At 43.9% G+C, this 24346-nt stretch overlaps 1 protein-coding gene across 1 annotated transcript in view; it reads right to left on the minus strand.

The window, feature by feature from the left end:
* Positions 1-24346, minus strand: part of FBXL13 (F-box and leucine rich repeat protein 13) — a 245272-nt gene that overhangs the window by 67475 nt on the left and 153451 nt on the right. Inside the window, exons 13-14 of the mRNA XM_075557360.1 lie at positions 1613-1711; positions 37-154 (exon numbers count right to left, since the gene is read on the minus strand). Coding sequence (XP_075413475.1) covers positions 37-154; positions 1613-1711 — 217 coding nt within the window. The remainder of the gene's footprint in view (positions 1-36; positions 155-1612; positions 1712-24346) is intronic.

Genomic DNA, 24346 nt, shown 5'->3' on the forward strand with positions numbered 1-24346 from the left:
AAAGGAAAGCCGGCCCACAGTTTCCGTGGCACAGACCTTCGAATCGGATCTTCCTGAGGCTACAGGTGGAAAGGGCTTTGAACGCACAGTCGGAGATGTGTGGGGCACCAATGAAGATCACGGTCGTGATGTGGGAGCACTTCTCGACCAAAGCCTTCGGGAGGGAGAGAGGGTGACAGTCAACCACAGTGCGTATAGAGCACGTTTAGCAAAGGAAGGAGGTCATTTAACTATCAAAATGTCCCAATTTCAAAGAAACTGAAATTGGGCTCAATAGAGAACAGTATATTTGCATTGGAGTAATGCGGACGGATTAGAATTAAATTACGGGATATGGGAATAAACAGCAACAACAAGTCATCTTGTTAACCTTGAGTTGATCCCACTGCTGGCACCAGCATGGGTGCAGAGCAACACCGCTCTCTCGGTTTGAGACGTTGTCCATTAACATGACTCTTCGAGCCACGATTCCTTATGTGATAGATTATAATTCTGGACCCTGTGCCTGTGGCTCTGATCCCATTTTGGAGAGACTTCTCTGCTATACTAGTGGACAGAATTGCTAACATTACATGCCACCATCATGATTTCTCTTATGTCTGAGCCCACTGTTGAAGCCACTGGGTCAACCCATCTTGTTGAGGGCCTTCCTCTGTTTCACTGCCTCTCTGAGTCACTAACAACGATGTTCTTCAGCAGCTGGCCTTCCCTGGCCGTGTGTCCAACGCATATGAGATGAAGTCTCATCATCATCACCTCTAAGGATGGACGGGATTAGGGTGGGGTTGAGTTCTGACCTTAGTAGAGGGCATGAACCAAGTCATACCCTCAGTTTCCCTGGAGGAATGGTCTCCATCAAAGCCATCCCTGTGTATCAGAGCCATCTCAGACGCAGAGAGCAATGCCGCTCCCAACGAGTGCGTTTGGCATCTGTCTGAAGTGGCAGAGGCCGAGACCAGAAGCACCAGGTCCTCTGAGGCAGAGGCTAAGGAACCATGTGCCTGAGAGGCTGAGGGCTGGAGGCTGAGAAGAGGTGTGACTGTGGACTTATGAGTGCCCTGGGAGGAACGGTTGGGATCCACACAGGTAAAGAAGGATGGCCTGTGGGGACGACCCTGATCCCTGCTCCATGGCAATTGGGAAGCCAGAAGTGGTCAGGTACGGCCACCTCCGTGCTGTTTATTGCATAGGTTTTAGAGGCTGTCACTCATCATAAGTATGTTGCCAGGCCTTTCTTCTGAGGCACCGCTCATTTGGATCAAACAACCAAGCTATTGGTTCGTAGTGGAGCACTGAACTCTGTTAGAAGAATATTCTGGTGGCAGGAGGGAGTAAGGATAAACAAAACAAGGGACTGCTGAGGGTGGGATCATACATTTTTTATCTAGGTAGAGAGAGCTAAACTTAAAGGTACAACATCATTGAAACAAAAATACCCGGACTGTGAAACAGTGTTTTTAAGGGTTCAAAGTTTCTAAAGATTCAAATGTTTAAATGTCAGAGTACATGTGTCTAAATTTTTCTGCTTTTCTGATGAAAATCTCATTCATGTTTTCCAATAATCCATGTCTCTAGAAAACATGCCCACCTCCTGAACTTCCCAATGACCTACTTTTACACAGTTGTCCGTCAGCGTTGGCATGTCATTGATGGTCAGATGTGTAATCCCACGGCAGCTGTTAGCAATGTTCCTGAAGCCTTGGACAGATATCTAAATGACACAGGGTGGGTGAAAATGATGGGAGAACCCGTTAGCATGGTGTCTAGTCAAACGCCTAGGTAGTAATATCCCAGGTTATGGTTTTGCTAACTGCATTTTAAAATTAACACCATAAAATATGGCAGGCAGAGACAGAAAGAATACAATCTTAAGTTCTTCTTTTTAATGGGATGAAATGCACGTGAGATATAATTGACCCTTTTAAAGTGAACAATTCAGGGACATTTAATACATGAACGATATTGTGCAATTATGACCGACCTTTATCTAGTTACAAAACATTGCTATTGCTCTGCAAGGAAACACCCCCCCCCACCTACTAACGGTTACTCCCGCATAACTCTCTCCCTCATCCTTGCAAACTCTTTCTGTGCAACGGCCGAAGTATGTTCCATCAGCAGCTGCACTTCTTTATAGTTCTACCAACAAAGTATAAAACTTCCAACCTTTCTACATCTCTGCCAACACTTGTTATTTGCTATTCGTGTAGCTCCTCCTCCTCCTCCTCCTTTTCTACTGTAGAAACCGGGCTTCCCTCGGTTGTGTACAGGGTTGCTATGAGCTGGAACTGACTCAATGGCACCTAGTGGTATGCAGTAGTATCTCATTGTGATTTTAATTTGCATTTCCCTAATAACGAAGGACCTTGAATGTCTTTTAATGAGCTTGTTGGTCATTTGCATATCTTCTTTGGAGAAATCTCTATTAAGATCTCTTGCCCAATTTTTGTTTTGAGTTGTGTGTGTGTGTGTGTGTGTGTCCTTTTGTTGTTATGTTGAAAGAGTGCATTGTAGAGTCTGGATGCCAGATCCTTGTCAGATAAAACCATTTGCTTGGCATATAACACCCACCCCACCCCTGCACCCCCCAGTGAGATGGACAACAGAAAAGTGGGTGAAGGGAGTCAGTGGTTGGTATACAATATGAAAAAAGTAATAATTTATAAATTATCAAAGGATCATGAGGGAGGGAGGGAGGGTGGAGGGTGGAAGAATGAGCTGATACCAAGGGCTCAAGTCGAAAAAAAAGGGCAGAGAGATAAAAGGCTCGGTGAGCCTCGCCTTTCTAGTTCTTGGGTCTCTTGCTTTGTGATGGTCGGACTACAGTGCAGCTGCCTTAGCCAGTTCCCTGCTTCAGCTGGCAAGGCTCACTTCCTGAAAGACATCCCCAAGGAGAAGCCACATGAACCTACCCCAGTGTAGCCCTGGGTGCTGGAGCAGCCCTGTGGAGACCCCTGCCAGCACTGAGATGCTTACACATTCACTGACTCAGCTTTCCTCCTGCAGTCGGCGTCATAGTGTCTGCTTTGTGAGATGGAGGAGGACCTTTTGGATTGGTGTTGGACATATGGGTTAATGTTGGACTTGTGGGCTTGGGCAGCACTGGATTGGGATGTTTTCTTGATGCGCACTTAACCTTTATATAAAACTCTCTCTTCTACATGAGTTTCTGTGGATTTGTTTCTCTGAAGTACTCCGACTAACACAGATGCCCACATATGTACAAATGTGCTTGACACACCAGATGTATGTATGGATTGTGGTAAGAGCTGTAAGAGCCCCCAATTAAATGATTAAAAAATGTTTTTTCAAAAAAATTTGCAAATATCTTCTCCCCAAGCCAGTCAGGGTGAAGTGTAGCAACAATGAAACATTACACTTCCCTCTAGTTCTTTAATGCTTCCTTCCCACCAGTATCATGATCCCAATTCTACTTTACAAATCTGGCTAGACCAGAGGATGTACACCGGTACAGATAGGAACTGGAAACACGGGAATCCAGGACAGATGAACCCCTCATGACCAGTAGTGAGAATGGTGATACCGGGAGGGTAGAGGGAAGGTGGGGTAGAAAGGGGGAACTGATTACAAGGATTGACATATAACCCCCTCCCTGGGGGATGGACAACACATAAGTGGGTGAAGGGAGATGTTGGACAGTGTAAGACAAAACAAAATAATAATAATTTATAAATTATCAAGGGTTTGTGAGGGAGAAGGGTAGGGAGGGAGGGGAAAAAATGAGGAACCGATACCAGGGGCTCAAGAAGAAAGCAAATGTTTTGAGAATGATGATGGCAACAAATGTATAAGTGTGCTTGACACAATGGGTGGATGGATGGGTTGTGATAAGAGTTGTATGAACCCCCAATAAAATAATTTTAAAAAGAGTTGTACAAGCCCCCTATAAAATGATTTAAAAAATAAAAAGAACAAACACTCCCTTATATAAAAAAACCTTAAGTAAATTCGTGTAACAAATAATGTAAATTAATGCAATAATTTATTATTTAAGTTATTATTTTATTTATACCATTTTATTAATGTGAATTTATTTATAAAATATTTGTTTTTATGAAAATATATATATCTTCTCCCATTCTATAGGTCACCTTTTCACATTAAAAATAATATTCCTTAATACAAAAAGTTTTTAATTTTGATGAAGTCCCATTTACCTCATTTTTCTTTCATCCATTGCTTATGCTTTTGATGTTGGATCAAGGAATCCATTGGTGTCTCCAAGTTCAAGATGATTTAAGCCAATGTGTGCTTCAAAGGGTTTTATCCTCTGCCAGAGGTAAAAGATGACACCGCTCATGGGCCTTTATTCAATTTCTAAGTCAAAGCATTTGTGGGTCTCCTATTACCTCACTGGGCATCCACAGAAATAAGGCACACACTCAGTCGATTACCAAACACCCAAACTGGCAGCCAAGCCAATAATTACATGTGGGAACAGTCTCCCTGGCCTTCAAAGAATACAGAACAGAGTTGAGGAAAACCTGGCCAGAGACCCACCCATGCTTAGCCATAAATCAGCTCATCTTTCTGAAAGTTAGAATTACTCGTTTCCTTCAAATGGTCTCCCTCCAGCGCAGAAACTCAGGACCTGGACTGCTAGGCAGCGTTCGCTCTAATTGGGGAAGCTGCTTCCTGACAGCACACGGTCTTCCCCCATCAGCTGTGTCTTGTCAGCTTCCATCGGATACTGCGATATCAACAAAACAACGGATCATATGCTGTGTGGTGTAGTCTCCTAGGCGACTGGACTTAACCTTAGCCCTGTGCACATGAACCTGCCCCCTAGATCTAAGAACACAGGGTGTAGATGAGGGTATGAGAAAAAGTCCTCTGGCTCATTATTAGTTTGGAGAAAGCAAGTAGGTAACAGGTATCCAAATGCTCCCAGATGTTTATAATCCTTTACCCAGCAGTTCCACGCTGGAAACACCATCACTCGACAAATCCTGAGCACTTCCTCAGTGCCAGGCCTTACGCCCGGGGCCTCTTCAATGCATATCTCATAACAGTCCTGTCACATAGTGTTTCATTAAGAAAATGAGTATTTATGTAGAATAGATCTTATCACATCATTTATTGTAATAGATCATGAGAAACTACTAGGATACCCAGGGTGAGGACACTGGTGGTGTAGGGGTTTAAACACTGGGCTACTAACCACAAGGTTCATGGTTCAAGCCTACCAGTCCTTCCATGGGAGAAAGCTGAGGTTTTCTGCACCTGTAATGATTTACAGTCTTAGAAACCCTAACGAGCAGTTGCACTGTGTCCTACAGGGTAGCTCAGGAGCCCTGGTGGGGTATGGCTGTGAGTTAGCCCGTGTCAAAAACCACCAGCCGCTCCTCGGGTGAGAGAGAAGGCTGACTGCTCCCATCAAGATGCAAACTCACAGGGGCAGCGGTACCCTGTCCTGAAGGACCCCGATGACTTGGGATCAACCTGATGACGGTGGGGCGTTTAAGATGCACATTAAATGTAATATTTCAACTCAAGTTTAGTGACATAGAAAAAGTATTACAGTATACATTACATGATAACTTGGGATTTAAATTTTATGACGGTGGTGCTGTCAGGTAAGCATTGGACTGCTAGCCCCAACTTCAGTAGCTCACACTCCCCAGCCACTCCACTGAGGCTGTCTGCTCCCCTGAATATTTACAGCCCTGGAAACCCTGTGAAGGGCTGCTAGAAGATGGAATCCACTCAGTGCAATGGGTTCGTTTTATTTTGTTTTCTAGTACAAATTATTGTCTCAGTGTTGGGGTTGGGTTGTTTTTAATGGCTCTGAAGAAGAGAGCTTGTGTGATTCTACTTCAAAGACAATAAAGCAGTTTTCTCACCACTGGTCACTTAGCACCTCAATCAGCCACCTTTTGCCCCAGACCCCGTGTTTGGTTGGACATCCTGGGCATCGTGGGTCCCTAATCTCATGGCCGACGCTGTTTTCCTCACTTGCTGCGTGTTGCCTGGTCATCTGTGCTCCTGACCACATTTTTACCCAGGTAAGCATCTTTGAGCCCAGTCACCCCTCATCTGGAACCACTAACTGTCGGGACCAGGCAGAACTAAAGAGAAAGCATCGTGATCTTTTTGTCGCTCCACATTGTCAAGCTAAACAGAAAGCCTCAAGTCCTTGAAGCCCCAGCCCCAAATATTTCCATAAGGAGCTTCAACCTCTTAACACTAAAAGACTGAATTTCAACCAAAACCAATCTCACTGCCCTCGAGTGGAGGCTTACTCATAGTGCCCCAATGGAACAGGGTAGAGCTGCCCCTGTGAGTTGGCGAGACTGTCACTCTTTACAGGAGTAGAAAGCCCTGCTGTTTTCCTGTGGAGCAGCTGGTGGTTTCGAACTGCTGAGCTTGCATTTGCAACCCAATTCGTAACCACTACACCAAGAGACTAAATTAGTAGGGAAAATGGGGGGAAATTCCATTTCTAAAGGAAATATGTAAGTATGGCTTAACTTTTTCAGCTTAAATTTTACATAGCTTTGAGAGAAATCATGCTGCTTAGTCTGCAGGGTTCTCACAGATTATTTGTGGTAGTCCACAGTGGGATGCAGCTGGTTAGCAATGGTTCGATAGAAACAATACCTAATTTTTTTATTGAGTCCATCAAACTGGTTGTTAAAAATGCACTTGTCATCCGGGCTCTCTCTGAGGTGGGGGGCAATGTGGAAATCACAAGTTTACAGTCCTTAGTCCTTTTTTTGGGTAATATTAATCTGTGCAACAGTGTGTTCTAAACACCCACAGTAAAGTTCATTCCATCCATAGGTGTCAAAAATTAGATGAAATGATGCTTGTAATATTTGTTTATTCATTTCATAAACTTCATTGATGAAATACTACATTTTGAGTCTCTTACATTTGTTACATCAGTAAGCAAACATAACATAAAGAGAAAAAGTGCCGAACAGCCAGAGGGTGACACGCTGTCATTTGTTTCCGCTTTGTGTTACACCCCAGATTCCCACAAGACATTCTGAGTGAATTATGCAATTCTGGAAAGCATTCGAAGAGCTAACCATGTCATCAGTACAATAGCTATAAGTTCAGCAGAAGCAGAAAGGGTTTTTTCAAAGATGAACAGGATGTGTTCAGAGAAGAGAAGTTGCCTGTTTCTAATATATTAAACCCAAGGACTATTTTTTTTGCATCTTTCAAAATACTTATTCACTATTTATCCTAATGGTTGAAGTGATTTCTTTTCCCCTTAAGACTGTTGTATACACAAAAGTTTTTCTTGATTTACTTCAATTACGTTGGTTGAGGAAGGCTCTAAAAACGATTAACAATGTGATTTCAACTTCTATGTTTCAGTTTTCTATTATACTTTTATGAACTTGAATTTTTGCAAGGCATATTCATAAACATAATCATAATTCTATGTAACACGTCTTGCGTGCCACACCCTGCGATAAATGGGTCAAATTATCTTACTGTGGCAGGGCCTAAAAAACCCAATGCACTTGTTCAGCCTGAAGCTGAAGCCCAGTTCCATCTTGGCCTTGAAGTAGTCTTACCTTCTGCTCACCCTCTACTTCCCTAAGTGTCATATCCCTCTCCCGGGACTAGTTCCTCCTCGTAACATGTCCATATCATTCATGTGAGACAACGTGTCCCCATCTTAGCACATAAGGAACATTCTGGCTACATTTCCTTCAAGACAGATCTCTTTGTTCTCCTGGTAGTCCGTGGTAATTTCAGTATTCTTTCTTCTTCAATATTCAAGTGCATCAATTCTTCTTCAATCATCTGTATTCTTTATGCAGCTGTCACTTGGATATGTGGCCATTGAAAATACCATGGATTAGGTCTTGCCTACCATAGTCCTCAACATCTCCGCTCTTTAACATTTTAAAGAGGTCTTTTACAGCATATTTTTCCAATGCAATGCATGATTTAATTTCCTTACTTTTATGTCAGTGAGTTTTAATCATAGATATAATACATTTAACCATAAGTTCTTTTTTATTATTATTAAATACTTTTATTGGGGGCTCTTACAGCTCTTATCACAATCCATACATATATCCATTGCTTCAAGTACATTTGTACATATGTTGCCATCATCATTTCCAAAGTATTTTCTTTCTACTTGAGCTCTTGATACCAACTCATTTTTTTCCTCCCTCCCTCATCCTTGGATACATTATAAATTATTTTTGTATCTTACATCACCCTGTCTCCCTTTACCCACTTTTGTGTTGCTGGTCCCCACTGGGAGAGGGTTATATGTAGATCCTTGTGATCGATCCCCCCTTTAACTTCCCACCTTCCACTTCCCCTCCTGGTATCAATACTCCCATTATTGGTCCTGAGGGGTTTATCTGTCCTGGATTCCCTGTGTTGGGGGCTCTTATCTGTAGCAGTGTACATGCTCTGATCTAGTCAGATTTGTAAGGTATAATTGAGATCATGATTGTGGGGGGAGAAAGCATTAAAGAACTAGAGGGAAGTTGTATGTTTCATTGGTGCTGTACTGTGCCCTGAATGGCTTGTCTCTTCCTTGTGATCCTTCTGTAAAGGGATGTCCAATTGTCTACACATGGGTTTTGGGTCTCCACACCACACCACACCTCCCATTCACGTTTGTATGATTTTTGTTCTGGGTCTTTGATGCCTGATCCCATCAACACCTCATGATCACACATGCTGGTGTGCTTCGTCCTTGTGGGATTTGTTGCTTCTGAGCTAGAGGGCCACTTGTTTACCTTCAAGCCTTTAAGACCCAAGATGCTGTATCTTTTGATAGCCAAGCACCATCAGCTTTCTTCACCACATTTGCTTAGACACCCATTTTGTCTTCGGCAATCGTGTCGGGAAGGTGAGCATCACAGAATGCTGGATTATTAGAACAAAGTGTTCTTGTGTTGAGAGAGTATTTGAGTCGAGGCCCAGTGTTCATCTGCTACCTTAATACTTTATAAGTATAAATGCAGAAATCTATTTCCATATCACCATATATAAATATAATTACATTGCACATGCCTGTATTTAGACCTCTATAAATGTCCTTTGCCTCCTACTTCTTTCTTCTATTTCCTTGTACTTTCTTATTGTCCCACTATCAGGGTCGGCCTTCATTTGGGTTTTAGTAATTCCTTGCTGATGCATGCCCCTTGATGAAGCCCCCTAGGCATCCTATGCTTCTCTCCGTCGATTTTAGTTCACTTGTTGTTCCCTTGTCTCTGGGTTGGTTGACCTCCCCGCTTCTTTTTTCCCACCTTCCCTTCTCCTATGTTCCCCCAGAACCATTGGTCCTGTTGTTTTCTTCTCTGAATTGTTTATCTCACCTATCTTATCCAGATAGACATGCAGACACGTTAATAAACACAATAAAAAGGAAAAGTCAAGCAAAACTACAAAGGAGGACCAACAACAACAAAAAGAAAGCCAATGACAAAAAAAAAAGATAAGCCTATAAGTAGTCCCAGGTCTGTTTTTGACCTTTAGGGGTGTTTTCCAGTTGAGACTGACACATTCTGTGACACATTCTGTCCCCAAAGTCTATTTTTGGTATTCCCCCGGGGACTTCATTGCTTTGCTCCTGTTGCTGCCCTGTGGCACACCCTTAGTGTTTTGCCCCGGTGTAATGGGGTCAGAATGGGCACAATTCCCCCACTGTGTCTCCAGTGTTGTCCCCTGAAGCACTGTGGTTCAGTGAGGGACATCGTGTCTCTTGGTGGGGCCAGCCTTATGGTCCTTTCTGTGCATTGTCTTCTCTGAGCAGGAATAACATCCTTGGGGCTTGTGGCCCAGGGTATGTTCCACTCACTCTCCTTCCCCCTTTGTTTACTCCTGTGTATGCTGATCAGATGGGTCCCTCTCCCCACGCTGTAGCATTAGTGCTATCCTCTGGAGTGAATTCGGGGGGGGTGTGGGGGGGGATGTGGCAGTGTTGTCCACATAGTTGGAACTGGGACTGGCCCCTCAGACCTCTCTATGGGTTCCCTGCTACATGCCGGTATGTTGCATTCACGTCTTGTTGCAGCAGATTAAAGCCTGGTCTCTCTCTCCCTCTCCTGTGGAGATATAAACAATACCCTCGCCTTGGTAAACCCAATGACCATTGTCTAATTGGCCTGCCTCAAAAGGAATGGGATGCTACTCCTACAGATGGTAAAGGCTAAATCATACAGGCGATGATGCTCTCAGACAAAGGGAAGACTATTGCAAAGGGAGGATGCCAATCAAGAAGTAAAATGGAGATATCTTAAATAAAAGTTTTATTGGGGGTGGGGTTTGATCGGGTATTATTTAATATTTTTTCATTAATAGTTTAAAACTCTTATAACAATTGAGTTTTGTGTACTTCTTTTACTATTCTTATTTAAGCATGAACTGTACACAAATCATAAAATTACCTTTCGGTGTGCCATTTTTTAAAACTGAAAACCATCATGAGGGCAGTGAACCCGTTGTTAAATTGTTTGACTCCCCCCATTGGTGATCGTCCATCATGCAGTGTTGGGGGCACGATCTGCTCTGAATGGGTTCCTCATGAATAGTCCGACCCCAAGACTGCAGGAGGCAGACACAGTAGCAGAAGAGACACGCTGTTCTAAGAGCTCTGACTTCTCCTAGAGACTAGTGACCACCATTTCCCCAAATTGCTGATTGATAGAGTGAGAATCCAGAAACTCAGAATTGAAATTCAGTACTGGTCTTGATGAACAACCTTCAATCCTATCCCGGTCAAGCATCCCACCCAGCTTCTAGTGCTCCTCACACCCAGCGGCTCCATCCACAATACTTGAGACTCCCTGGATTTGCCTCATTTTTGTCTGATCTAGTTACTGCCCCTCTACTCCTCCCCACCATTCTGCCCCTTTTCCTCTAAGCAAAGTTTAGTCTCTGAATCTTAATGTCCACAGCCCTGTCCTGCTGGTGTTCTCTCACCGACAAGGCCACACCCCTTATTTTGGTTTATAACTCCAGGCATTATGCATCTCAAAGAGGTGATCTTATAATCTTTTAAAAAATATTTTGTTGTGTTGGAGAACTATTGATGATTTTTAAAATTACATTTAGAATATAGGGAAAATAATAAAGAGTATAGAATGTGGCTACAGATAAAATGAGAAGGGACTCACAATTGCCAGAGGCACAGCACAAGCAAAGGCAACGCAGTGCAAACACTAGCCTTGACTTAGTCTCAAGGTCACCCTCAGGAAGAGAGAAGTTGAACAGGGAATGAAGGAGGGGAGGAGGGAAGGAGGGAGGGAGAGAGGGAGGAGGGAGGAGGGGATGAAAGAAGGAAAAACAGAAAGGAAGGAAGGGGAGCTCATGGGAGAAGCTAATGGAAGAGCCATACGGCATAAATAAGGTCTATTGTGCTGCTGTAGATTCTTGATTAATTTCCCACAAACACTCCCAGAGAAAAACCCAGGGGACAATGACCAAACATTCAAGCATAGGAAGAACAGACGCAGAGGGGAAATGCTGGGTTTGGGAGTCAGAAGAGTTGGGTGTGAGTCTCTTTCTCAGTTGTAAAAAAAGGCAACTCATCTGTAAAACAGGCAAAAGCCTACCTACTTTTGGAGATTTTTGCAAAAACAAAATGAGGTCCTGTCTACTAAAGTGTTTCGCACAATGTGGGGCATGTGATGCAGGTGCCAGTTCTCCTGTGACTGGTCTGCTGGACACAAGTGCTCCCGCCAAGAGGGAGAGACTTGAGAATTAGAGGCCAAGGTCTGGAGGGATTGGACCAGGGCATCTCCCTCATCGCAGCCACACAGAAATGGCAAATGGCCTTCAGATGAGGTGTGTGATTTGAGAGCAGCCAATTCCTGCTCTCCTTCTGTTCCCAGTACAGAACTAGAGTTGGAAACAGAGTGGCTACACCCTTGTGGCTGTTGGATGGGTGACTGAGTTGTGTCAGTCCCACAGCTGGTGACAGGGCCAGGACTAGAGGCTAGAGGTCGCCTTTCCCCATTTTTATGACACATGACTCCACAGACAAGAATAGATGTCCCTCCTTTATCTCAGACTCTAGTCTAGTCCGTCGGCAGCACCAGCATCTCCAGCGATGATTTCTACAAACAAACAACCACACCAAAAACCTCTTCTCTCTTACTATCTTAGAAATGCTGGTTCATATCCGGGCGCCCCCTCAAAAAAAAAAAAAAAGAAAAGAAATGCATTCATGTCAAGATTCCAGAACAAGGGGAAAGACTGATTGCAGCAAACAGCCCCAGCTGGGTGCTTCCTCCCAAAGAACCCAGTGCCACCAACCAATAAGATAGTATCCAGAAAGCGGGGGGCAGGGAGCTCTGAGAAGAGCCTTTTAGCTTTGTCCTGGCATGAAATGCTTGGTTCTCCACACAGTTTATCTTAGAATATCCAAAAAGATGCTTGGCAAACCGTTTATGACTCAACGATTCCTGCCAGACTCTTCTAGGCCAAGCAACTATTAGCTGTCCTTCCCTTTAGTGAAATAATGGGATTGAAATCTGAAATTTAACATTCCTTGCTAAAGAAGAAAAGCCCCCAAATTTACCATGTCAAAGATCCCAGATCTTGCCTCAGTTGTGCATTTTCTTTCAACCTCCTACGTCCCATTTTTCTGTTTAGTTTTTAAGTGAATTTGCTTCAATGTTGACACCAACCAGACCTGGGTCACGCTGCCCCATGCTGGTTAAGCCCTCCCTGACGAGGATGTCACCAAGGCTCGTCTCACCAGTGTGTTCCAACCTCAAGTCCCAGAAGGAAGCTACTGCTGCTGCTGGAGGCAGAGAAGCTTTGGTGGTCGCAGGAAAATGCTCCCCAGCTGTCTCTGGGTGGGTCTCAACCCAGCAACCCCACAGGACAGAGCTGTCTGTAAAGGAAAGGGGTTGTCAGTGAGCCACACGAAACAAAGACAAGTGTGGAGTCCAAGGGCTCAAGCCAGTTCCATGTTGGCCCCCTCCAAGGTGGTAAAGAGAAGGCAGGGACGTAACCAGAGACCACCTGGCCACCCTTCCATTTCCACCGCTTTAAACAGCTCTGAATCTGTGCAATTCAGGCACAAAGGGGAAAATCAGAAGATATATGTGAGGTCAGGCCCTCTAAGACAGCTCGAAATATCCATCTTCCCCAGACACGGTCCAAGTTCTGATCTTGTCCCGCGTCCAGCTGTGCCTCTCACTAACATCACTGCAGCCAGTGACTAGTGGGTAATGTGATGACTTTAGTCCTGGCCATATATCCTTCACAGCCTCTAAGTGACCTCAAAGGAGACCGAGTGCGAGTAAAATGGACTGTTGGCGAGAAGAACAGAACTTGCCCCCAAACATATGAAACAGCCTGTTTTATTGCTTTCCAATGATGCCACAAGCTTTCTCAACAGACACACTGCCCAGCATCTGTCTGAAGAGGGCTTGACTTAGTGATTCTGCTGAGGGGGGAGAGGAAGATGTACCTGGTGATGTGCCCATGGAGGTCCCCCCAGCCTCTCTCCTGGGACGATCCTGTCATTTTCCAGTCTGTATATGCCTCAGGGCCACCTCTACCTCTATGCTCTAAAATCCTACTCACTCACGAATGCACTTCTCCGAGGCCCTCCTCCCTGACTTCATCAGGTAGAGGTGTCTCTGCCTCTGACATCTCAGAGCACCAACATCCATAGCCCTCACTACATCCCCATCCTCTGCTTCCTGTGCGGGTGCCTTGTGCCCATGCCTGTCATCAGAGGACATGGGCAGCGTCTGATCCCTTACTGAGTCCTTTACAGTACAAAATAGAGGTCTGGCACAGAGTGCCAACGCAGCAGCGGAGGTTTGTTAGCAGGTAAGTCGTTTTGGAATGAAGTGACTACAGAAGGTAACATTAGAACACACAGTGCCAAGTAGTTAAAGATTGCCACAGTGATCTAAAAATGCCACACACCTAGAGCTGAAACGGTGAGGAAGCGGAGCGGAGGATCGGGAAAGCCTACAGAGGCCAAGGAAGGCAAGCACCCTTGCCAGCGCTCATCATGACTCAGAGTGGCCATCTGCCCGAGGCAGGCTGCCCGGGTCCTCCTTGGGACTATACTTTCTTGTTCTTCTTCTCACTCAACGATCAAATTGCTCAGGGCATTTCTGTATTACAATGGAGCTTTATTTCCATAACAGAAAGACGAACCATCATAATACTTTTACAACAGAGTAATTTACAGAGGTACTTCGGGTTGTCTGTTTCTTGAGTCAGATGCTGTCTTTACAACTACAAATTTAACCACATGCTCCATAAAGTTCTGGAGACCAAAACAGAGTTTTGTGAACAGTTTATGAAATGATGTGTATAAATCACTTCCCAAGAGAGGGAACAAAGGAGAAGAAACTAAAATAAGGTTTTCCAAAAGTTATTTTTCCCCTCAAACCCTTTTTCAGGAGTGGGAAACATGAACTGAGTCCCCTGAGGCTCATCATTTTTGTCAGCTGATTCTTCAAGATCTATAAATTGTTGCCAGATGTTTCATTTTTACTCATGAATGTAACAAATATCCTTAAATAGTTTGCCTACAGAAAGATTACATTCAGCTACCGACCTGAAACAATAGGACATGTGTTCTCTTCTTTGCTATATTCAACATGGCCAATATAAATGTATTCCAAATTAATAATCCTAACCACTGTCTAAATTGATATGAGTTACAGTCAAGTCCTCTCTAGCATTCTAGCCTCTCTGCCTGTGGTCATAATCCCATTGTGGAAGGAATTCTCGGCTACACTAAGGTGGGATGTATTCTGGGTCTCCACTGCACTAGAAGATACGAACCAAGTCGCTGTCCATTGTTTCCTTGGAGATCTGTGGGCTGAAAGATATAGACCATCCCTCCCTCAGTCATTCCTACGCATGAAAGGGCCATCTCAGGACTGGAGAGAGAAATCCCAGGACCATCGAGTAAGAAAAGCTACTGGTGGAGCACGGCGCCAAGGCCATGAGTCTGTGAGGCGGGGCAGCAGGCCAGCGTCCTGGTCCATGGAAGCAGAGGCCCAGGTAGGACAGTGCGAAGATGCCCAGGACTAGACGCAGACTCGGCGGCTACTGGCCGAGGAGAAGTGCTGCTGTGGGCCAGTGACCACATCCTTACTGTGCTACTGACTGACTTGTAGTGACTTGTCAATTTCCCTAAGGTGGGGGGGAGCCCTTAATTGTGAATACCCTGTGTGATCTCGGCAAGGCTATTGCAAGGGGAACCCAGCAAAGAAGCAGGCTGTGTGGGAAGAACCGTTGGTCTCGACTGTCAACAGGATGGGAGAAGGGTGAAGGCTGCTGGGGGCATGTCTGATCTCCGCCCTAGGGCCATCTGGCTAAGCTGGATTCTGTTGGATTCTCTGTCCCCCTTGCGTAGACAGAGGGGGTCGGCTATGGCCTTGGAGGCATTTACTTAGCGATCCAATTGGAAAGGCATATAAGAAAGTGGAAGACAATTTCTTTTGAAAACATGCAGATCGAAGGGTGGTTCCAAGAGGCCACAAAGCCTATATTTATTTCACAGGGAAACTGAGGCCCAGCTGACCCAGGACAACAGGGACTGCCTTGTGAGGTTGACTGTCTCTTGCACTCCAATGCTTCTAATTAGACCAGAGAATGCCTTTTCAAATATAAAATCCAACAGTAAAGGTTTCAGCTCATTTTCGTCAGACACAGTAGACTACTTCGTGCTTTTACAAAGTGAGTTTTCAAAGCAGTTGAGTGGTGAAAGGCTAATAATCTTCCACATTGCATGGGTCAGCGTTCTAACCTTGGCCCACACAGTTCCTAACTGTGTGGGCCACTCTGCCTTTGCATCTGTTTCGGTGGTGTATGGAGTTGGCTTGGAAGAGCAGATGGTTACATTTTCAGCTAGTGGTTCAATACAACCATAATTTTAAAATGAAATCATATAAACTTACAATTAAATAAATTACTTTAAAAACAAAGGTAATAAATACTCAAAACTCAGAACTTCCTAGAAATTTCAATGTGTGTTTACTATGCTCTGGAGGTTATTTATAACTATTATATTTATATGGTGAAATACCACATAATGAGGTGGTATATAATGTGTGTGTGTGTGTGTGTGTATAAAATGCTTGTATACCTAGATGCACTATACTATTGTGCATTTGAGACCTGGTGGTGTAGTAGTTAAACATTTGGCTGCTAACCCAAAGGAGAGAAGTTCGAGCCCAGCAGGCCCTCCTCAGGAAAAGATGAGGCAGTCTGCTGCTGTAACGACTTACAGCCTTGGAAGGTCACCGTGTGTCAGAATTGACTTGATGGCAGTGGGCTTGGTTTGGGGCAGTGGGGTGGGGGTGGGGGGAATTCATTGTACATCTCTTTCTAACTCTGTTCAGTGGCCTTAGTCATAAGCCACATTGAGCATATCTATACCATGGAAATTGGCAAACACTACACTCACTTAACCCTTTCCCTTGTCAAGAGCCAGCTATTAAACATGCCATTCACTGCTGTTTCAACATAACATAAAAGGGGATCATAAGACCCAATTCATACACTTATTTGTAAAGATTGAATGAGAAGACCATGTAAAGCATTTACTTCAATACCTAGTACATAATCAATACGCAACAAATGGTGGTAATTATCCTTACCTACCAAGAAAACATAGGATAAAGGAATATGGAATCAATGCATGAATAAAATATGTAATTTTAACAATTGTTATTTTACATTGATACATAATTCTGCATATTTACAAATGGTTTAGTAACTTTAGTTGATCATACAATTGTACTAATCCCTCCAGATAAAAAAAACTCCCAAATCCACCTCCCTTGCTTCCTCTGTTTCTAGGACCCAAGCTCTACTTCAGTCAGTCCCTTGCCAGTTATACCCAGGTTTGTCAAATTACAAATGCAGTTTTTCCGAAGTAGATTTCTCTACCCATACCGCGATCTTGTTCCTTCTTCAGTTGCCTTGGTTTCTCACCTTATAATAAAACTATTCACTGTCAATGAGGTGACGCATAGGACAGGGTAGAACTGCCCGCTATGGGTTTCTGAAACTGTAACTCTCCATGGGAATTAAAAGCCTTATCTTTCTTTTGCAGAGAGGGTGGTAGTTTTGAACTACTGACCTGTGGTTAGCAGCCCAACACATAAACACGAGGCCACCAGGGGTCCACCTTACAAAAGTACAAAATCATAAAGCTGAAAGACTTCAGAAATCAACCATACCGATCTAGCCATTCTACAGACAGGCCACAGGGACAAAAACAAAGACAAAACAAGGGACTCAATCCTATGGGCTCACGAATTCAATTCTGGGCTCCTTTTGCCTTCCGTAGTGCAAAAGAAAGAAAGGACGAGGATGAAAAAGAAATGCCTTTCCACTTTTGCTTTGCTTATGCAATGTCTATTCATTTGGCAAGTACATTCATCCCTGGACACATCCTTGTGGCTTTCTCCCATCTCCACCACAAACCTCAGGGGTGAGCAAGTAAGACCTTCCATGATCTTGGCCTCTCAGTTAAGGGAAACTGAAACTTATGTAGCCTAGAAAGAACTGAAATGACCTGACATCATCTAGCCTGACATTTGCACAGCCTACCTCTAAGTTGGTGGATCCCGGTGACATTCAGCAGCACATGACTGGGGACGGCCCTATATCGCAGCTCGGAGCACTCCCAGCATTTTCACGTTCCCAGTGCCAGCAAATGGGGAGTCTGACGTCATCTGACTTCTTGGTTTTAGGGATTGCTTTCTAGCCAATCCCAAGCAAGCACAGAGAAAATTTCGGTACATGGTAACATGTGATGGGCTTTAAGAAAGAGTCACAGCTAGAAAATTGCAGCCCCCCACCCAAAATAAGCGGCACACTTGTACACAAGACTTTGTTTCTGCATCCTTGCAAAGACGTGTGCAAGGATTATCCTCACATGAACTTATGATAGCAACAATTAGTCTGCTAATAGTGAGTGATTAAATCGTTATTTTGTTATGATGAAACCTACACAGCTAGTAAAAGTCATTTACAGAAAAATATTCAATGACATTGAGCTGCTCACTTGATAGTCTGCTGAATGAAATACAGTGAGTGACGCAAGGTACTAGTTCATACATGCCGCGCAAGGACTGTGTCTGTTTAATCCACACAAAACACATTTAAGCATGTCTCTGCGGTCATGGGTGCCTGTAGACAAGTTCTCTCAGTCCTACATTTGTCTTAGGCTCAAAGGGTACCTTAAAATATAAAGGATCCTTTTTGTGACATAAAAAAATCAAATAAAAATCATTTTATTGGGGGTTTGTACAACTCTTATCACAATTCATTCATTATCAAATTTTTTTAAAAATTCAAGTGGAACTTTGAACTAATTGTTTCCATGGGTCAAAGCGAGATCAATACTCCACTCTGCCACCCAGCTGATGCCGACTCATAGTGACTCTACAGGACAGGGTAGAGACTGTAACTCTTTTTTGTTTTTTTTCAATCATTCAATTAGGGGTTCATACAACTCATATGACAATCCATACATACATAAATTATATAAAGCACATCTGTACATTCATTGCCCTCATCATTCTCAGAACATTTGCTCTCCACTTAAGCCCCTGGCATCAGGTCCTCATTGTTTCCCCTCCCTCTCCATTCCCCCTCCCTCATGAACCCTTGACAATTGATAAATTATTATTTTTATCATATTTTGCAATGTCCAACGTTTCTCTGCACCCACTTTTCTGTTGTCTGTCTCCCAGAGAGGAAGTTATATGTAGATCTTTATAATCGGTTCCCTGTTTCCAACCCACCCTCCTTCTACCCTCCCAGTATCGCCACTCACACCCCTGGTCCTGAAGGTATCATCCGCCCTGGATTTCCTGTGTTTCCAGTTCCTATCTGTACTAGTGTACATCCTCTGGTCTAGCCAGATTTGTAAGGTAAAATTGGGATCATGGTAGTGGGGGGGGGGGAGAGGAATCATTTAGGAACTAGAAGGAAGTTGTATATTTCCTTGTTGCTACATTGCACCCTGACTGGCTCATCTTCTCCCTGAGACTCTTCTGCAAGGGGATGTCCAGTGGCCTACAAATGGGCTTTGGGTCTCCGCTCCGCACTCCCCGCCTCATTTACTATGATAAGATTGTTTGTTCTGATGATGCCTGATACCTGATCCCTTTGACACCTCATGATCACACAGGCTGGTGTGCTTCTTCCATGTGGACTTTGTTGCTTCTGAGCTAGATGGCCGCTTGTTTACCTTCAAGCCTTTAAGACCCCAGACGCTATATCTTTTGATATCCCGGCACCATCAACTTTCTTCACCACATTTGCTTATTCACCCATTGTCTTCAGCGGTTGTGTCGGGAAGGTGAACATCATAGAATGCCAGTTTAATAGAAGAGAGTAATCTTACATTGAGGGAGTACTTGAGTGGAGGCCCAATATCCTTCTGCTACCTTAATACTAAACCTATAAATATATGCACATAGATCTATTTCCCCATCCTCATATATAAATATATTTACATATGTACATGTACATGTCCTTATCTAGACCTCTATAAATACCCTCTGCCTCCCAGCTCTTTCCTCTATTTCCTTTTACTTTCCTCTTGTCCCACTATCATGCTCAGTCTTCATTTGGGTTTCAGTAATTCCTCTTGGTTACATTACCCTTGATCACGTCCTACCAGGCCTCCTACATTCTCCTCACCACTGATCTGGATCACTTGTTGCTCCCTTGTCCTTTAGTTTGTTAACACCACTACCTTTTCCCCCATCTCCCCCTCTCCCATGTCCCTCCAGAACTGTTGGGACCATTGTTTTCTCCTCCACATTGTTCATCCAGCCTGTCTTATTTAGACAGACCTGTGGAAATAATGACATGCACAAAAACAAGAGAGAGCAAAATCAAGCAACAATATACAACAAAATGACAACAATAACAAACCAATGACACAAAACAAAACACATCAAGAAGGAAAAGCTTGTAGTCAGTTCAAGGACTGTTTGTTGGCCTTTAGGAGTGTTTTCCAGTCTAAGACTGTAACTCTTTATGCGAGTAGAAAGCCCTGTCTTTCTCCTTCAGAGTCTCTGGTAATTTCTAACTGTCCAACATACAACCACTGCACCAACAGGACTCCTGTCATGACCGAAAGGTGCCCTTTAGATGACCATTCACAAGCTTTTAAGATCCCAGTCGATACAGACCACAGAAAGAATTGTTGTTCTGCCAATGGCCCTCAGCCCCTAGAGCCAGGACCCTCAGGTAAACATGAGTGTGTAGGGGGAGCAAGCATTTTGAGGAAGGCTGGAAAGGCTTCAATGAGGAATAAAGAGAAGGAAGACCATCAATCTCAACGAATAATGAACTTGTGGCTGAAGTCCAGAAACTGGTAGAAGTCCATAAAATTATGAATGCAATATCTACTAAAGATGAGCTCTCACATAGTTTGGCATACTCAATTTTAAGCAAACCTCTTGATTGATGGATGCCAAAAGCATTGTATTACCTAGTTCAAAGAGTTGATCTTTCCATCGGTCCTTTAAGTAAGGTTAAGGCTGATGAAGATGATTTTGTGGGAAAAAATCATAAATATCCACAAGGGCTGGATTTACCAATATGATTTACCAGGGAGCATGATCTGAGCCAACAGTGGTTTCTCATCACAAGAGGGCACCTCATTGGGCTGTCCTATGAGAATTTCATTGGGAAACCTTATCCCACCCACTCTATAGGGTTGATTGAACCCCTTCAGACTTCTTTTTGTTCCCCAAACTCAAAGAACATATAACAGGACAGGAGGTGAGCCCCTTGAGGATGTGGTGTATCAAAGAGCAGAATCCTTCGGTGAGCAGTCAGAGATGGAAACACAACCTCAAAAGCATGTCAGTCTAGGTGGAGGAAGACTTGAGAAGCGTCACATTTTGATATTTATTTTGAATGAAAACTTTGGTAATGTACAGCAGTAGTGTTCTACTTACTCTTGTAATGCCATTTAGTTAAAACAAGAATAGTAGGTATTCATAGAAATAAGACTAGAAACTTCTACCCTGTAATATTAACACCACTCATTCTTTCTAACTGGTGAATTCTGGGCCATTATATAACATTCTTCTTTATCTTATGGAGGGTGTGGGGGCTGCAAAAAGTTCACAGGAAAATGAAAGGAAAAGATAGTGGAATTTCTCCATGAACTTTTGAAGCTCCTGGGTGCATATATTTTTTTCTGCATTAAACATGCATGAAGAAAAATGCCAAAGCATTTTAAAGAAGAAGGCAAGACAATTCAACGTGAAAATGTACAACTAGAGCTTTGTACTAGGTTCTGAAATCCTCTACCCTTATTTGAGGCTGAGTGTAGAGGAGGCTTTTTTAAGGAGATGAAAGGGCAGAGGCCTCACCCCAATTTCATCCTGGAGAGTGACAAACAGGTGCAAATGCAAGGCATGGTGTTCATTAGAAAATCAGTCACAGGACCTAATGCACCTCAAGTGTTTACCCAAAGAATGCAGATGATTCCTAAGGCACATGTAACTGATTTTCACTCTTCTTTGCAGCCATTTATTTGATTTTCTAACACGTACAGTTAAAATTCTTTTGCAATATTATGCACATAGTCTTCTGTTCCATTTCTGATCAACAATGACAACGTGAAAGTTCCCTCTTTGATGTATTTCATTATGCTACCCGAGGTCCTGGAAGACAATGGTGATAGGCTGACTGCTTTCTCCATGCTTAATTCCTCCGTGTTCCTAGGACATAGCTGGCACTCCGTAAACACTTGTGAAAGCATTTCAGGAAAGCTTCTAGTCTCGAGCCTCTTTTTGTCTTATTAGGACTGTTTTACTCGGTCCGCCGTGCTGATGCGTGATGGGGACCAAGGCGCAGGGGAGGAGAAAGGCCTTTCTTTTCCAAGCTGGAATCTTTTTTTTTTTTTAACAATTTATTAGGGGCTCATACAACTCTTATCACAGTCCATACATATACATACATCAATTGTATAAAGCTCATCTGTACATTCTTTTCCCTATTCATTTTTTCTCCTCTTTTCTTTTTTTACATTTTATTAGGGACTCATACAACTCTTATCACAATCCATACATATACATACATCAATTGTATAAAGCACATCCATACATTCCCCGCCCCAATCATTCTCAAAGCATTTGCTCTCCACTTAAGCCCTTTGCATCAGGTCCTCTTTTTTTTCCCCCTCCCTCCCCGCTCCCCCCTCCCTCATGTGCTCTTTGTAATTTATACATCGTTATTTTGTCATATCTTGCTCTATCCGGAGTCTCCCTTCCCCCCCTTCTCTGCCGTCCCTCTCCCAGGGAGGAGGTCACATGTGGATCCCTGTAATCAGTTCCCCCTTTCCAACCCACTCACCCTACACTCTCCCAGCATCGCCCCTCACACCCTTGGTCCTGAAGGTATCATCCACCCTGGATTCCCTGTGTCTCCAGCCCTCATATGTACCAGTGTACAGCCTCTGTCCTATCCAGCCCTGCAAGGTAGAATTCGGATCATGGTAGTTGGGGGGAGGAAGCATCCAGGATCTGGGGGAAAGCTGTGTTCTTCATCGGTACTACCTCGCACCCTAATTAACCCATCTCCTCTCCTAAACGCCTCTATGAGGGGATCTCCATTGGCCGACACTTGGGCCTTGGGTCTCCACTCTGCACTTCCCCCTTCATTAATATGGTATATATATACATATGCATAGACACATATATACACATACATACACACACTTATATCGTTGGTTTTTTTTTTTGCATGATGCCTTATACCTGGTCCCTTGGCACCTCGTGATTGCACTGGCCGGTGTGCTTCTTCCATGTGGGCTCTATTGCTTCTGAGCTAGATGACCGCTTGTTCACCTTCAAGCCTTTAAGACCCCAGACACTATCTCTTTTGATAGCCGGGCACCATCAGCTTTCTTCACCACATTTGCTTATGCGCCCATTTGTCTTCAGCGATCCTATCATGGAGGTGTGCAGTCAATGATATGATTTTTTGTTCTTTGATGCCTGGTCAGTGGTTTGTTTTTGTTGTTTTGTTGTCTGGTTGTATACTGTTGCTTTGTTTTCCTCTGTCTTGTTTTCGTGCATGTTAGTGTCTCCAAACTGGAATCTTTTAGTGAAAGGGAATCACTTTCAAACTCTGTGAACCATCAATGTTCCTTCTTGAAATGGCCCTCACGTAGCTGGCACGGCGGCTCCGAAGCAGTCACATCCAACCCCATGCACTTGTCCTGGAGCCACAGAGCCCTGGGGGTGCAGAGAAAGGGGCCGTCTCACATCTGAGAGGTCAGTACTACAAACCAGCAATTCCAAGGAAGCACAGCCCTGGGAAGGCTGTGGGACTAGTGCTGCCCTGCCCTCAAAGTTTACTCTCGATTCATTTTCTGGTTCAGTAATGAGCCCGTTTCTTATTTCCAAAGAGGGTCTTTTTGAATTGCCCCAATGAACCACAGCCCGGGCAGCCCCTAGCAGCTACCGTGGGTTGGTTTGTTTGTTTACTAAGTGGAAAAGGGAAGAGGAATGATCAAGAGAAACCACTTTGTTTTACATAATGCTGAAACATACTAACTTCCTTGTGGTTTGGGACTGTTTTAAACATTAAGGAAAAATTAGAAAAGCAATTCTGTTTCTTTTTGCACATTGAGACTAAGCTCAAACACCCACTGACGCCAATGTCAGTAAGGCCAGCCAATCAGGTGATTCGACTAAGAGGCAGCAGTTCAGGCATAAGTGCCTGTGTAGTCCCTACTGAGTGGAACAGAGAGGAGCAAACTAAAGAGGGCAAGCTTCTAGTTGAAAGTTGTCCTTGGGTAAATGCTGCCCTTTTCATCTCAAATGATTGATTTCTTCGAAGGTGGGCATATCTCCCTTTATAGACTTGTCTATTGATTGGCTGAAGCTTGAGCCATGGAGGTGAGTGCGTTTCCAGACCTGAGGGTGACAAAAGGCCAAGGTCTCAAGGGTACCACCAGTCTCTATCTGATGAGCAAGCTTGGCAGTTTTTCATTTGTGGTTTTGTTCAAGGGTTAGGTGCGGTAGTTACATAATTTGTTGTCAATTTGAGACTTAAGACTTAAGGGGTGAGGTTTAGTCTATTGAACAGGTCTCAACTTGAGGACCTCATTTGGAGGTGCTAAGGAGATTAATAGCTTGCTGGGGGCAGGACTCACACTCACTCCACTCCCTGTGGACAAGACACATGGAGCTATGCTACAGTCCAGTTGCTGAAGGAACCACGTGGAGACCCCTGCCAGCGCTGAGATGCTTACACCACCACTGGGTCCACAAGACTTTCCACACACTGGTCTGTGATCTTCCTGCATTCATTGTCATTGCATGTGTTTCATGAGTATGAAGAGGAATTTATAGTTTGTTAT

Source organism: Tenrec ecaudatus, chromosome 9 (assembly GCF_050624435.1).
Source record: "Tenrec ecaudatus isolate mTenEca1 chromosome 9, mTenEca1.hap1, whole genome shotgun sequence".
NCBI classification, from domain to species: domain Eukaryota; kingdom Metazoa; phylum Chordata; class Mammalia; order Afrosoricida; family Tenrecidae; genus Tenrec; species Tenrec ecaudatus.